Genomic DNA, 15554 nt, shown 5'->3' on the forward strand with positions numbered 1-15554 from the left:
ATTCAGCGCGTTAATAATAATGCATATAATAAATGTTTCCTCTGGGTTTTCAGTGCTGAGCGAGGGCGACCTCGACGCAAGCTCGTTCAACGCCTCGACCACTTCGGCTAAGGTCAGCAAGTGCGGGGCCAACTTCTGCATCATCGGCAACGGCGGTCACGAGAGTCTGCACAGGCCGCCGGATTCGGAGATCTACGAGATCTCAGCCATCTACCTCACCTGCGTCCTCGTGGCGGTCCTCATCGTCGCCCTCTTCGTCGATCCTCTGTCCAGGTAAACTCGAGCTTTCGACAAAAAAAAGAAGACCAGCGTAAAAAGTCGGAAAAGCTCCTCGTCGCAATAACGAGCTTACGCAATTTGCGCATATTAACAATTGATCCCTTACGACATAATCGCCTAGCTGCAACCTCGTGATCCCGCGCATCAAAGCACGGTAATTCCGATGCAGTCTCATTACAGATAGCCGAATTATACCTCTTTTAACGGCTAATCTGCAGCGCAGTCGGCGGTGCATAATCCGGCAGTTCGCGAGAGATCGGCCCTGACGTAATTCGCCCGAGCGACTGCTGTACCCGCTTGCGCGCTTGGGTGTATTACAGTTGTTCGCTCGTTTACGACGAGGAGGAGGAGGAGGATGTGTATAGTCTATAACGACCGGCTCGTAAAATCGGCAACGTGTGTTCCGGAATCGTAATACATGCGTCCGGACAGATGTCTCGCTGATTCAATGTACAATTAAGGAAGGGTTTTCTTTAATTGGATCTCGTGTTCGTTTACTGCCTAAGTGTGTATACTGGGCGCGTTGAACGTCCGAATCGTGTTTCGAATTTAGAGCCGCTCGTAAAATTCGACTCCGTTTTACGGTAGATCTATACCGGCTCTGCAGCGTTAAGTTTTTCGCTACATACATCGAAGTACATCGTAAATTAGCATAGTTTCGCACGTTCTAACGATGCAGCGATCAGCCGCGCGAAGGAACGGTTTTTTTTTGCTAAATTGAAAGAATACTTAGAAAAGCCCAATAACGCTAATTCCAGCAAAGCGCTAGAACGCATCTTTGAGCGTTATAATCCAGCGCAAGCGCGCGCGAGTACATTACAAAATCTTCTGCGGTAACTCGGTCGTGAGAGAGAACGACTTTATTGACGGAGACGGTCTCCGAGCATCTCGTAACTGCGACCAATTAATGTAATTCGAGTGAACCCGACGACGATAACGTGCAAAGCAAAAACATCACTCGTTGCATTACGAAACTCTTCGCTGGGGGTTCTAATATCGGTGTACGAACAGAAATATCGACTTTGGAAAAACTCGACTGTTATATACTGCGTGTATAGATGGGAATACACTGCGCAAACGTATATAGGAAGGTCGATAAAAAGTGTGTTCTCCTCGCGCGTGGCTTATCGGCTCCGCGGATCATCATCCGGTCCGCGGCTCTCGTAATTATTTACGAAGCTTTTCCGGCCTGTGCGCGCGTATAAGAGGATTATTCACGCTTTTCGAGTGTTTTGTAGCCGTTAATGAAATTAAACTGTTATTGCATGATTATCGAGGTGTCGAGAGTGTTCGTAGGCTGTAATGGTGTTTTTGCGATGATAATGAATCGACGGATGAGTTATAGAGAGACTAGTGCGTGCGGATAAGTATAAGCGCGGGAAATTTGAACTCGAGTCACGCGAACTATCCGATGGAGATTCGCTATCTTTTTAATTCCAAGAATATAGTATGTTACTGTTGAAAATTTTCAATCTCAACGATTCCTCGAACAATCATTTCTCCACAATCTCAATTAATCCTGCGACACGTGCGTGGCGCAATCACCTCCAATCAAGTCCCAATGAACCCGCGGAGAAAAAGAAAACGATCCACGACAATCAGGCTCATCGGCGATACACGCGGCGTCATATTCTCAGGAAAGAAATAAAAATTCCTCTTTTTGTAAATTAGACAGATGCGCGCGAGATACGCTACAGCAGCAGCAGAAGCACGTGACTTATGCAACGCGACGAGCGAACGGAGAGGCGCAGGCGATGATAGTGTTACAGGCATCGCTTCTCGACTTCTCCGTTTTTCGCGTCGATTGTGTCTTGGAAATTGGGAATATCGTAATGATGCATGAGCATTCGTCGTTATTATCGTTCGATTATTCCAGAAAAAAAATACGTACAGCGAACGACAGACTCGACTATATGTCTTCATGCGCTGGCTCGAGTTTCCAATGAAATCATCAGCGCATTAGCATACATTACAGCTCGCTCGCGTCTCGTTTATCACCGTGGGCATTGACTTCGTATGCGAGTTATCATCGCAGCCTCAATAACCCGTTGTCTGCATCGAGTACAAGACTCGTCGAGCCGATTGATACGGAGTCACCGAAGTATTATGCAAATGAATTATCGAAAAGCAGTGAAAACTCCGTAGCTCGCTCCCAGCGGCGCACATGAAATTACGAAACGCTCGGCTCTAATGATAAGCGGCGGTCCTCCCCCTCCAGGTGCGCCGCCCGCACACAATCGTATATACATATACTCACACTGGCTACAGCAGTGCCCATAAACATTACGATGCTCTTGCGGGCAGCGCGCGAGTCGCTCGTGATTACAAAATAGCGTACATCCGACGATGCACGCAGGATACGAGGCCGTTGCGCAATGGAGTAGGTGTCCGTTCGTCGCTGCAGATCCTCGGAGGCGATGCTATACGTGTAATGTCTAGTCTGCGTCTCTCGATGCGCCGAGGGCTTCGATGGGCTCTGGCTTCGGTATATGTATCAGAGCCGCTTTGCCGCTGATTGAATGCGGCCCGATCGATTCGCCTGATGAGCCGTGATCTGGTGCAATCTGAACGAGCTTCTCAGTGTAAACGTCGATCACGCGCGGAACTCGACTATCACTTCCCGCAACAAAACCGGCAATCAGACGTCTCGCGCTATAAAAATACACCAACATAACTATAAGCGTGCACGCGCGCGAGCGGCGGCTTTATTGTTCGGTGCTCGCGCCAAGTTCAGCAGCGATAATGCGCCGCGGCCAAATAAAGTGCGAGTACGCGTTTCGCGAACGTGAGCCGGCAATTCGAGTAGTCTCATTGTGCGACTGCCGCTCTCGGGTCTTTTGTACGCTCGAACGCGGCTATTACGATATCGTTCGCTTATCGCCGTTTCACGGATTTTTCGCCTTGAAAAACGCGCGTACGACTTTGAAAAAAATAGACGCACCTATAGACCCGCATTGCGGATCGTCGCGAAATCAGAATCGGGACAATAGAATTCATCAAAATTCACGCGGCAGCGACAGCGCTGCAATTTTGCGCTATTCCACATTTCGCGCGCTAAACACAGACATTCGAACGAGCGCTAGTGCGGCGCACGTGAGCTGCTAGTTTCTATAGATATGCATACTCGTGTGTGTGAGTGGCGTGTAATAACGTGTCATTTGGCCGTCGGCAAGTCTAGAAACTTTTGCTCTCCTTCCGGAAAGCATTAATGCGCCGCACGGCGAGCGGTGCGATAAAAAATGAACGAAAATATCAAAGCGGGCGAGAATACGTGAACGATCGTCGAGTACGTACCTTGACCCACTTGCGCATCGTTACGTGCGTTTTGTTGATTCTACGATTTTTTAAAGCGAGACATTAACTTCTCATTCTTAAATTCGCAGATTCTCTCTTTCGAAAAAGCAAGAGAGTCCTGCTATGTTTAGAGCAAATCGTACGATAGTTATTTTTTCTTAAAAATAGAACCACACATCGCGCAGGAGAGGAAAAATCTCGCGGCCTCGCGCACGGCGCACATTTTGAAGAAAATCTCGCGCGACTTTGGAAAAAAGAGAATTGCCCGCGCGCGGATATAATTCAAAAAGATTGTTTTGTCCCACATACGAGCTGGAACAATGCGAGAAAAGAGGCTAAAGTTAGGAGGCCACGCAGCTGATGAACGTTTTCAAAGAAATATCAATCCGCGCGTGCGCTTGCCTCCCTCCGGTAATTAGTCGCTTGAAAACACTGCAATCAAGATCGAATTCAATAGTCCTTATACAGACAGAGAGATATCGCGTTGTATACACTCATCTCGACGGCGCTGATTTACAGTTCCCACCGGCGCGCCGAGTATTATATAGTGTACACCTATCACGTAACAGCGCGAAAACGGCGTGTTCATCTCTCGCGAGTATAGAACAAAAAAAAAGCCACTTCCTCGGCCATATCGATATCCAATAAAATCCTAGGCGCAAAAAATAAATTACAGACGTTTACCTGTATATAATGCGCGATGTTTTTTATCCTCCCCGAAACGCGGAAGAGGCGCCCGTGTAATGCGTGTTACGTGCGCTTCATTAGACTGCGTGCGTCGCCGACCGCATCAAATGCTAAGTAGCTATCCTCGACGCGTTACGTAAAGAAAGTGCGATTCGCGTCAGAGCTATATTATCATAATGCAACCCACCCCTAAATGACGATGCAAATCGACGACTGCGTGCGCGTCGGATTTATTTTTCTTCCATCTGGGTGACTCAGAGACGCGTATCCTCTTCTCTCTCTCTCTCTTTTTTTTTTCTATTAAGTGTGTTTAGAGGTGATTAATTTGTATCTGCGGCGATTATTTATTCAGCAGCAGCCGCTGCCGTGAACTCGATCGTTAAAGAGGTAGTTTTGCGGTAGTTGATTGCGGTTTGCCGAGCGCCGCGAGATATTGCATTCGACAAAGGAAGTGATTAATGATTTTCTGCGAGAGAGCGCGTGTGATACGACGCCGCATCAGGTGCGCGCCGCGGGAGCGTTTATTAATTCACGCTGGATTAATTGATTAATTGATTATTATACATTCGATAGGTTATCGATCCTCCTCGGCTGCGCCGATTCCGGCGGGAAATTCTAATTTTCGATAGAATCTCGCCTAAACGGCAACATTATAGTCGCCTCGAAATACGCACACATGCATCGCCGACTCTCCCACGCTAAATCCTCGCGCGCTCTTTATTAGCCGCGCGAAACAGACGCGTTATTACGCGGCGCGGCGTGTAAAAACTGGGCATAAATGCCGGAAGATCCCGTGGATCCTTGATAGCATCGTGCAACGCGTTCGGCCATTCGTGACACACACGGCGTGTGCGATGATGGCAACGCCGGATTCACGTGCTACTACGGCGCTTCTCTCATTACGCAAGTGCAGCGCCTATACGTTAGTGCGTCGGCTCGTCTCCCTCTCGCGCGCGCGTAGTATATATATATATATATATATATATATATATATATATATATATATATATATATATATATATATATATATAAAGTCAAGGCTGCGATATGTGTGTGCGGTATTATAACGGTGCGCTGATTATTTCTGCGTATGGTTGCGAGAGGCGATGGATGATGTCGTTGTAGTGGCTTATTAAGAGAGCGAGGATTTTCTTCGTTTTTACTCCTGCGTGTATAAGTGGTAGTTTTCGAGAGATGCGCGATACGAGTACAACTATATAAACTGTACAATCTCGACGCGTATTTGCCAGGCCCAAAAAGCGCTTGAAATTTCAGCAAACACACCGGCGCACAATTTCGCTTGCTCAATTACGCTGTTCGCTGTACCCGCAGCAGCCATTATAAGAATTCCAAAACGCCGGAGACTCTCCTTTTCTCTCTTTTCGAACGTGCAGAACTGCAGCGCGACTCGGAGAATTTTCGAGAAAAAATAAATCGCGCGTACAAGAGTACAAGCTACTGCTCAGGATTATCCGCGAGAGCTGCAGCGAATATCCCTGCCTTTTCCAGTTTTCCACGCAGTAGGTAGTTTTGCAGAGAACTCGTACACTGCGATTGCGAAAAGCGACTTTACGATTCTAGCTTATACAGAGCCGCTAATGGCTGCGCGCCAGCGTAAAAATCCCATATTTATATTTCCCGCGCGATTCATTCCAATATATAACTCGGAACGATCGCCTCGCAGAATAAGCAACGAAATGAAAATATACTCAACCTCGAACTGCAGAGCCGCGATAAATCCCGCGCTAATCGCGCCACTCATCGGGTAATCGAAACCGCTGCGCGCGGAGCTATAAACTCTCTCAATTACATAACGCCTCTCTCTCTCTCTCTCTCTCTCTCTCTCTCTCTCTCTCTCTCTCTCTCTTTATAATACGCGCACGCTGCGATTACTCATTTTTTCCCCGGGCAGAAAGAAGTTGCTTTCGATTCATTAGCATAGCGCCTATCCTACATGCCATTTTTCCGCGGGAAGGCATTGCACTCGATGCTCGGCCTCGTGTGCGCGCGCGAGTGTCGCAAGAAACCGCTCACCCGCTCTCTCGCGCACGGCCTTGCAAGGTTGTCTCATCCTCTCTCTCTCTCCTTCTTTATTTCTCCTCGTATTCGCCGGGAGATGCAGCCCGTTTCTATGCAGCGACTGCTGAGTGCTTCCATTTCTGGGAGGTTTTAGGCAGCGGTGTCTTTGTGCTCGAAACGCTGGTAGAGTAGAGCTTTTTCGACGAAGCTTTTCCGCGGGGATTCGAGACGGCAGGGGTAGAAAAATATTGAGTGTGCCGCGCAGCTCTCGCGAAATTGCCACTCGACTGCTGTTCCGGTGAATTATAGAGAAGCAAATAGATTCCGCGGACTACGCACAGTCGAGAGCTTTTCTGTCCATTTTTCAAATTAAGCGCCGAAAGCTCGTTCTTACTATCGCTAAAACAAAGAATCGCAATCGATGTATAAACACCCGCACATCGAGCGCAGCAGTCGCCTTACGAGTCGCGGCACACCTCCGAATCTCTCGCAGCACGTGCGGCCACTGCGGCAGCAAGAGCGAACGACATGGAGGCGGCAAACGTGTTCTCTGGAATGCAGTCCGGGAGGAGGTGGTTCGCGGGCATTGCCACCACCGAGAGCGCGGATTTATTTAGCGCGACCGTATTCTCATTGTTATCGATCGTATGGGATGCTGCCGCTGCTGGAGGTATATATGAGGCCCGAAGGAAATTTCTCGCCGAGGAGGTCGTACAGTCCGAGACGAGAGTTTGTTGGAATAAGGATATACCAATAATCCAGTCGCGCGATTTTAATACACTTTGCTGTACGTGATTATAAATTGAAATATAACTGCCGTAAAAAAACGTTTTCGATCGCTATGCTTGCGCGCATAGAGTATGAAATCCACATTCCGGAAAAAAAAATAAATTTACCTCAATTCATTCTTATAACGCATAATCCTCGAAAGAACTGTACATCCGCAAAGTAATCCTTAACCTTCCATTACCTCTTCGAATAAATTCGCGACCAATGGCCCGTGTATAATCCTTTTCTTTTTCTCATCCGTATAGGCATGCAAATGTCCTCTTCCCCCTCCTCGAAGCGGAGGTGTATGGGGGCCGCAGTAAACGCTGCGAAAGTTCGGCTCTCGCCGCGAGCGCAATTAATCCGGCGATCTCGATGTTTATTCGCTCGTATATCCTTTTTCACATTCGAAACGCATCTTCTCGTTTCTTTTCGCAAGACACGTTATATACACGCCGCTCGAGGTCGTTTTTTTACGATGCTAATGCACGTCGAACCCGAGAATGCAATACCGTTTTGCAAAATTACAACTGCGAGTACGATATATATTCTTGAATTACGCATCTCATTGTTTCCTCGCAGGTACGGAGAGAAGCAGAGGCGGAACGACAGCTCAGAGCTGAGCGGTATTCAGCTTCTGTCGGCGACGGCCTATCAGCTCAAAAAGCCCTACCAGCAGCTCCTTATACCGATCACCGTATGGATCGGCATGGAGCAGGCCTTCATCGGTGCCGAGTTTACGCAGGTATGTAATTAATTAACCGAGCTACAAGTGCCAATTAAAACTCGAGATGTGCGTCGTACCCGATGACGCCGATAATCCGCCCTTAGAGGCTTTTTATAGAGAAGCTCCGATATCGCTCTCCTCAATTAGCTTTCACCGGCGAATGTCGAGAGGGATCGTTGACTTCTGTTCCGAGATGGATATGCAGACGTTTTTCAAGCAGTTTAATGCGCCGACTTTGTTGATAGTAATTTGCAATTTTTATATCGAATTCGAATAGGGAAAAAATTTTAGCAAAAAGTTGAAAAAAAGTATTTTCAATACCGAGTCCAGACCTTGGAATAAAGTCGGTAAAAATGTATACATCGCTCGATACATCATGCGAATAATCATTACCTTCGCTCGCGCACGATACAAAGAAGCTTGATTTAAGACTCGGTGTCTGTGTGCGCGCGATAAACATCGAAAGTCAACGACCCTGCGTGTTGTATATAGCAATTGGGATTCTCCTGAACTTATACACGAATCCATAAATCAATGCCCTCCTCCCGAGTGATACAAGCTCCTGCGCGCTCTCCTCGCCGATTTCATTTGCAATTTTTCATTTTCGGCGTCCGCAGAAAGACGGCCGAGCTGTCGCGCATTAATTGGCCCGCAGTTCGTTACAAGCAGCGGCTCGCTTAACGAGCGCGCGCCGAATGCAAATCGATCACGTGTGTGTATAGAAAAAAGCTCGATATGGTGCAATGCGAGAGAGGCTTTTTTTTATTCGCCGATAGATTGGCTTGTTAGGATGCATTTCCTTTGACGAGCAGAGGATGTGTCGCGTTGCGAGCGATATGTTTCGGATGTGCTTCGAAGCTGTTGTTGTAGTTGTAGTTTGGATTACTAATTATTTACTCTGACGGTTCTCGGATTCGGCGATTCGTTACGACGGGGTTATACGAGTGGAGATAAAAAACGAAATAGTATTTAGCAGCTAGAGAATGTAAATACTGCTGACTTTTTCACGCTCGTTAAACGCACTGGCGTGTCGAGATGCGATTGTTAGTCAAGTGGAACGCAATTACGAGAAATAAACATTTTTATGAAATGCGCCGGGAGATGCGCGCGCGCGCACTCTATTTATACGTATGTTGGAAAAATGAAGTCATCTAATAAGTGCATGTCCGTCTGTAATTGATGGATAATATTCAACGGAATCGCGATGCTGTAATTAAAATGCGATAAATCACATTTTCACCGGAGGCGCTTCTAAGTATACCTCTTTATTCAGAGGTGTATACCCGGTTGAACCGCATCGGAAAATCCTCTTCGGATAAATAGCACAATCGAACGCAGAAAAGTAAAACTATCGCGAGATTCATCCGGTTGTTCGATCTTCTCGCCAGTGTCTTTTAAACCGGGCGATGGTTTTTTCTTCCCTTCCCTCTATCGCTATATATACTAACATACCAACACTACTGCACACTCGGGGATTACACAGTCTCGCGAGCGTTTTTCTCGTTCCATTTTGTGCTTGAAAAAATGTTCTCTGAATGCCATTAACGGTTTCCCCGAAGAGATTCTGCGCTCTCTCTCTCTCTCTCTCCCTTAGCAAGAAATATTTATTAGTTTAAGCTAACGCGACGACGACGCTTACGTTATTTACGACACACGGGTAATAAATATTAATTCGCGAAGCCACGCGCGTATCGACGCAATTTTTCAAGCCGATAGATCGTAGCCAGTATCTGCAAGAACGCATGGAATATATATATACGATAAGTTCATGCCAAGGTGGCGGCGGGCAAAAACGTGACTCGAGCGCGATCGACATTTTAATAATAACAATAATAATAATAACGATAACGATGATGAAATAACTTCGCGCGATTACGTCACAGCCGTTCCGAACCGCATCGAGAGTAAAAAACCGGATGTGATTTTCCGATCGCGCTGCGACTCGTCGATCAGCGCGCGCGAGCGTCCGCGTTATTTCGAATTTTCGCGCGCTGATGGCAGGGAAATCGACCGACGGTTATCAAGCGGCAATTTATTTCCTTTTCTTCTCGCTCCTATCCGCGAGGAAATGGTTTCGGCGAGTCGTATAATTCACCGGAGCGATTTCGACTTTCGCATTATACGAAAAGAGTGAGCGATAGAGAGTAAGAGAGTTGAAAAATTTCGCCACGAGATAATTCTCCGAGTCGTCCTCGATAAGGATGTTTGAGCGGATCTCACGTTCGCGAAGAATTTCGGCATCGTCACGATCCGCTGCTCAAAGGCGAGAACGACGCGCAGAAGTTTTATTCTGCACTTTGGCAACTCGCTGCTGCTGCTGGAAATTAAAATCAACGAAGATTACTCGGGGCGTACATTACTCGCTCCAAGTCCCTGAAAAGTTCGCGGCATAGATAAAGCGGCGCTGAACTTGCAAGTGGAGCTTTGTTTCAGCCAAGACGCGACGAGGGAACTTGCTGGAGCTTCGTTAAAAGCGACTCTCTGTGATCCTGTGATCATGCAAAAAGTTGCTCGCGTGCCTGATTTTTTCATAATTGTTATAATTACAAGAGCGCGAGTATTTTTAATATCGCTGCAGCGAAGATTCGAACGGCTTCTTTTGTTCTGGAAGGGTGAGGGGGCGTACAGGGATTTATTAGAAAATCCTTTCATCGTCTTCTGTGACGCCGTGGAAATTGCTTTTAGGAAGAAGCATTTTTGTGTTTCGGAGGGATGATAGTGCGTGATTGATGCTGCGATATGAAATTCTTCAGCGCTCTGGAATTCATCTATATTGTGTGAAATCGAGTGTCTCGATACATTTTGTAATTAGTTCGGAAGATGACCAAAACGGTCCATATCCTTCTCCTGTATTCCGTGGGAAAGTTTTGGTTGCTCTATCAGCAGAGTCCGATTTCTGTTTCCTTCATCATTATAAGGCCTATGCCAAAACAGCCTCATTGGGTCTGCTGCTTATAAGGTGGCTCATGCAGTAATCCAGACCCTCTTAATCTTGTCTTTACTCAATTATTTCATCGTTGTTACTGACAACAAATTTACAAAATCCTCTGCTTTTCTCATCCCATCAGAGATTTTCAATTCATTTATTATTCCCTCGTCAGTTTCCTCCGCGTACACAGCACAATCTGTAAACCTTGTTACAACAACAAGGGAAAAAGCCTTCCAAGACTAAAAAAAACTTGAATAATTCGCGCAACATCAAGGCATCCCCTTGTACAGCCGCGCCTAGCGATTATCATTAGACTCGCATTTCCTATTTTTAGCTTCCCTCTCCGGCCGACGGCGGCATATCGCGCAAAATAAAACGACGCCGAGAGGCGGCGGGCGATACAAAGATCTCATTTGAAAAAGTGCAGCCATTACCGCGAAAGCTCGCACGTGACGTGTGTGCGACCACTGTATATATATATACTTACTTTTAACGTGAAGACTCGGGTGGGAGACACGCGAGTCATCGGGGAGCGCCGAGGAAAAAGCGGACGCGAGCTATACCGCCGGCCTTTACGGAAAGAAGAAGAAGAGGAGGAAAAAGCTCGTGTTGTACGATTAATGTCGAAGGGCTGTGCAAGGATTTCCGCGACGAGCTTCGGCGAGGGTTTTCGGGCTCTTGTCGCCGTTGTTTTCCTACCCGAGAGTAATCAATCGGGAGAGCGTTGCTCTTGATTTAGAGGAAGAAAAAATTGAAAAAATCGTGACAAACTCTTCCCGGGACGTACGACCTGTCCGACATGTAAAAAGTCAGCCGCGGCTCTATAAATAGCCGCGCCGCGCAGGTGCAGAGAGGGCTGGGCAGCTCCGTAATTATATACACGCCGCGCGCCTATTATGCTTGTTGCTCTCGCGGGAGAGCTAGAAGAACAGGGGCTTTAACGACGCGCGCGCTTACGTTTTTGCGGGGACGAGTTTGCGAGGCAATGTACGCAATATAAGCTCGTGGATATGTATATATTCGTTGGATCTGATATGCCGATAGCGACGGCGAGGGTAAAGGAATGCGGTATATAGTTTTAGAAAGTGCACCGAGAAGACGCCTGCGCACATATCTGGGCCGGCGATAATTGTTGGTTACAGAAATAGACGGATTTTTCATCGTCGCGGTTCGCTTTTTGCTCGGATCTTCGGCTCTTCCTCCGCCGTATATACGGGGAAAGCGCCGCGCGAATACCAGCACTTATCATCGCGAGCCGGTAGCTTTTTTAACTTTCCTGGCGCTATTTTTAGATGCGTATATAATTGTCGGCTGCACGCGCGGATAAATCGAGTTTACTGTTATGTATAGCGTCGGCGGGAGGATATGATATCCGTAGAATCGAAGTTCGCCTCCGCGAATCGACGACGAGGATGACCCCGCGATAATCAGCGAAAAAGAAATCTTTAAATTTCAGAGGGAAGGAGAGATAGAGACCGACGTAATAGTTCTCCTATATTAGCATAAGTTTCGCGCGAAAAATTAATCTCTTCTCTCGCGGTCGTCGTCTCGAGACAACCGGTTCGCCGTGATAATGTACGCGAGCGATCGAGAAAAAAAACAGCTTAGTGAGATTGAATACGCCCCGAGGCTTGTTTTTTGTATACGTAACACAGTGACAGGTAAACTTGTATATAATACATCTGTTAACGAACTTCGATTGTACGCACCAGCACATATCAAGCATTCATGCATATTCAGATGCAGATTGCTCCCACTGCGTAGCACACACCGGCCGCTCTTCTATATATACCGCGAACTGTTTGCTCTTTTGGGCGCGTGTATGCGCACGTCCGAGCTAATTAGCGAACGAACGTGTGATTACCAGCGGATCGCGCCCTTTACCACTCGATTCATCGAGAGCCAGCTCATCGCGGAGGGCTAGTTTGATAATGCGACCCCGGGGCATGTCCAACTTCTGATGTTCGCTACGTTGTTATTATCGCTGTATAACGTCCAGAGGTAGAGTAGAGGCCACCATTCCGATCACGGAATGAGCGCTGATCGCGTCATTCGGGTCACTCATCGCAGGGCATACCCTCTGAGAGGATTCGCTGTAAAACGCCGAGCGTATGTATGTTGCGGTCCCCTGCGCGCATATAGTTTTGCGAATTAGCTGGAAATTCGATATGACGCGAGGAGAGATCGTTATAATATAACTCGCATGTGATGTGCGTAATTGAAAATTTTTCAAATTCCCGTTAATTCTCCAATATTAATTGCGCCGGGGAGATATGGATCGCATTTAATATAGCCGCGCTGTATACGTTATCGGAATTCCATACGGTTACAATGTGATTCCGCCGCGTGTGCGTGTATACATAAGCGAAGCTGAAATCTTCGACAAAGCGGCTTAAAATTGTCGCTATACGCACTCGGACAGCAAATATCGCGCGGATTATAAGCTGGCACTTTTGCACGCTCAAGTATATTACGCTCGCGTATTCACAATAGCAGAATAGCCATGGCGTCGCCTTGTCTCTCTGAAAAACTCGCTCGGCCGCACGCACCGCGCTTCTCTCGAAATGACCCCCTCGTAAAAAACGCTCGCGTCTGCGCGCATTGTCCGAACATGACAAAAATGAAGGCTCCGAGAAGAAAGGGGACAGACGATAAAAAGTAACGGGGATTTTTTTCCGGCACCTGCGCGCGCGCTAAAAATGATGCGCTGGATACGCACAAAAGAGCCGCAAGTTGAGATAATTACGCCGGCGGGTGAAGTGCGCTTATCGCGTAATGCCGCGAGGTATTCTCGGATTTCGGCGTATATATGTAAATTTATTTGTAAAATATGATTTATATGTAAAATATTACATACGTGGCGAGATCGAGTAGGCTACTTGAGGCTGGAGGTATCGCGAACGATTCGAGAAATTAAGTTGTGCGATGCGCAAATAAAATACGCCGATAAATGAGAAACGCGCCACTGGTGCAATATTGCATATCTATTTCAGCGACGCTAGAAGCCCATTGAAAAGCGCTACAACGCGCGGCGGAGATTCCATTCAGAGATTCATTAAACGCGCCGCGAATATGATCACCCGACGTGGATTAGTGCGACGTCGATCGGATTGCAGTGCGTCTATATTATACGTCGTTACGTGGTGTGCGCGCGCGTCAAAGAGAAATCGACGCCAGGGCTTTCACGCGGAATCGTTCTTCATTGTTACCAGTTTTTTGCGCTGCGATAGAGGGTGAAACGGACAAAGCTGTGATTGCGCAGAACCGAATTCCGTCGAATACAATGTGCAAAAGGGCTCGCGTATGTCCGAACGCTCGGAAATGCATATTTCGCGTGAAATCACGGATATTCCGTTCTCGATATAATATATACGAGTGTATCAGCGATACATGTACGTAATTATGTAGGCTTAATGCAGCCGCAAAACAATGTCCGTTGGCGGCCGGCAATTGAAACATCAAATAAATCACCGAAATTACAGGCCGAGATCGGCTCTCCGGCGAGAAATAAAGAGGAAACCGCCGTCTCACCGCGAAGTTTCAATGGGCCGCGCGAGCAGCTCTTGACAAGAAGAGAAGAAGAGCGCCGCGCGAAGGAGAAAAACACGAGCGAAGAGCCGTCAAACATAGTAATTACCGAGCGAGCGCACGGCCACAGGCTCTCATCCTGTGCGCTTACGCAATGGCCATTCGGTTCTCTCGCGTCGTGTATGTGTGCGTGTGTTCGTGTGCTATATAGACGTATATAGGTGACTCTGTCGAGGAGACGAAAAATATGCGAAGCGCGTATGAGCCGCGCACGCGGGGAGAAAGTTTCCCTGATGCGTGGGGAATACAGCGCGGATCCGGGCGCGTGCGAATAACGAAAAAAAAGGACTTTTTTTAGTGCGGGGTTTAGGATTTCATGTAATTAACGGGGAGGACGACACGCGCCGAAGAGCTGTGCGTGTGTGTATACAGGAAGCCGACGAGGTTTCGGATAATTGAGGCATCGTCGTTGGCTTTGTTTTCTCTGCGCGATTTTGGATTTCTCGTTACGCGCATTAGTCGGAGGCGGGATTTTTTTAATTAAAAAATTCGCAATCAAGCTTTTACTAATTAATGCCGCGGTCGAGGACGAGTGCAGTGCGTGTGTAGAAACAGGGGATTGCTTCTGAAGCGTTTAGTAATTTCGCAGGAGCGATTTAATCAACGTTTATGAAATCGCGGCAGCACTACGCACATCTCGAAAAACAAACAGTTCTTTCTAATCGAAAGATTTATTTGCTTCCCTCTCGTCCTCCTGCGGTAATCCCGGCTTTTTCATCGCAGAGCGAATTCATTAGCGCGCTGTGGTACCGTCAACGTTGATGCTCTTTCTCTCTCTCTCTCTCTTGTCACACGTCGTTGGTTCTCGGCTCCGCTAATTTCTTCCCCGGACAACTCGATTTCCGCCTCTTTTTTTAATCACGGAAGCGCCCGGGATTTTGTTTATCAAAGGCTCTCGTGAGTCTCGCTGCGATGAAATTTGCCCTTAAAGAATTTAATATTAGCTCTCGCTCGTGCGGGAATTTGAATTAATCAAAGCTCGCGAGAGAGAGAGAGAGAGAGAGAGAGAGAGAGAGAGAGAGACATTCACCCGCTGCGATGAATTACGAATGGAAGCTCGCTTATCAAGCTCAAAGGATTGTTTGCGGCTTCGGTGCAGCGTTAAACAACCGCCGAGTAGGGTGTTTTTACTCCGCGCGTATGCGGATATAGGAATTTTTTTGCTAGAGAAGAGGTTTAATTGCGGGATTCTTTTTGACGCTTTGCTGAGCGGATTTAAATTACGATTGGATTCTTCGAAGCTTTGAGTTTTCCGAGGATAAT

At 47.3% G+C, this 15554-nt stretch overlaps 1 protein-coding gene across 3 annotated transcripts in view; it reads left to right on the forward strand.

Annotated features, from left to right (window-relative positions):
• The window catches only part of LOC100118721 (UNC93-like protein), a 64253-nt gene that overhangs the window by 43172 nt on the left and 5527 nt on the right, over positions 1-15554 (forward strand). For all 3 annotated transcript variants that reach the window (XM_003424966.5, XM_001602569.6, XM_016988482.3), the window contains exons 3-4: positions 54-273; positions 7630-7792. In XM_003424966.5, the coding sequence (XP_003425014.1) occupies positions 54-273; positions 7630-7792 (383 nt within the window). The remainder of the gene's footprint in view (positions 1-53; positions 274-7629; positions 7793-15554) is intronic.

The sequence above is a fragment of the Nasonia vitripennis genome, chromosome 1, assembly GCF_009193385.2.
Source record: "Nasonia vitripennis strain AsymCx chromosome 1, Nvit_psr_1.1, whole genome shotgun sequence".
Classification (NCBI taxonomy): domain Eukaryota; kingdom Metazoa; phylum Arthropoda; class Insecta; order Hymenoptera; family Pteromalidae; genus Nasonia; species Nasonia vitripennis.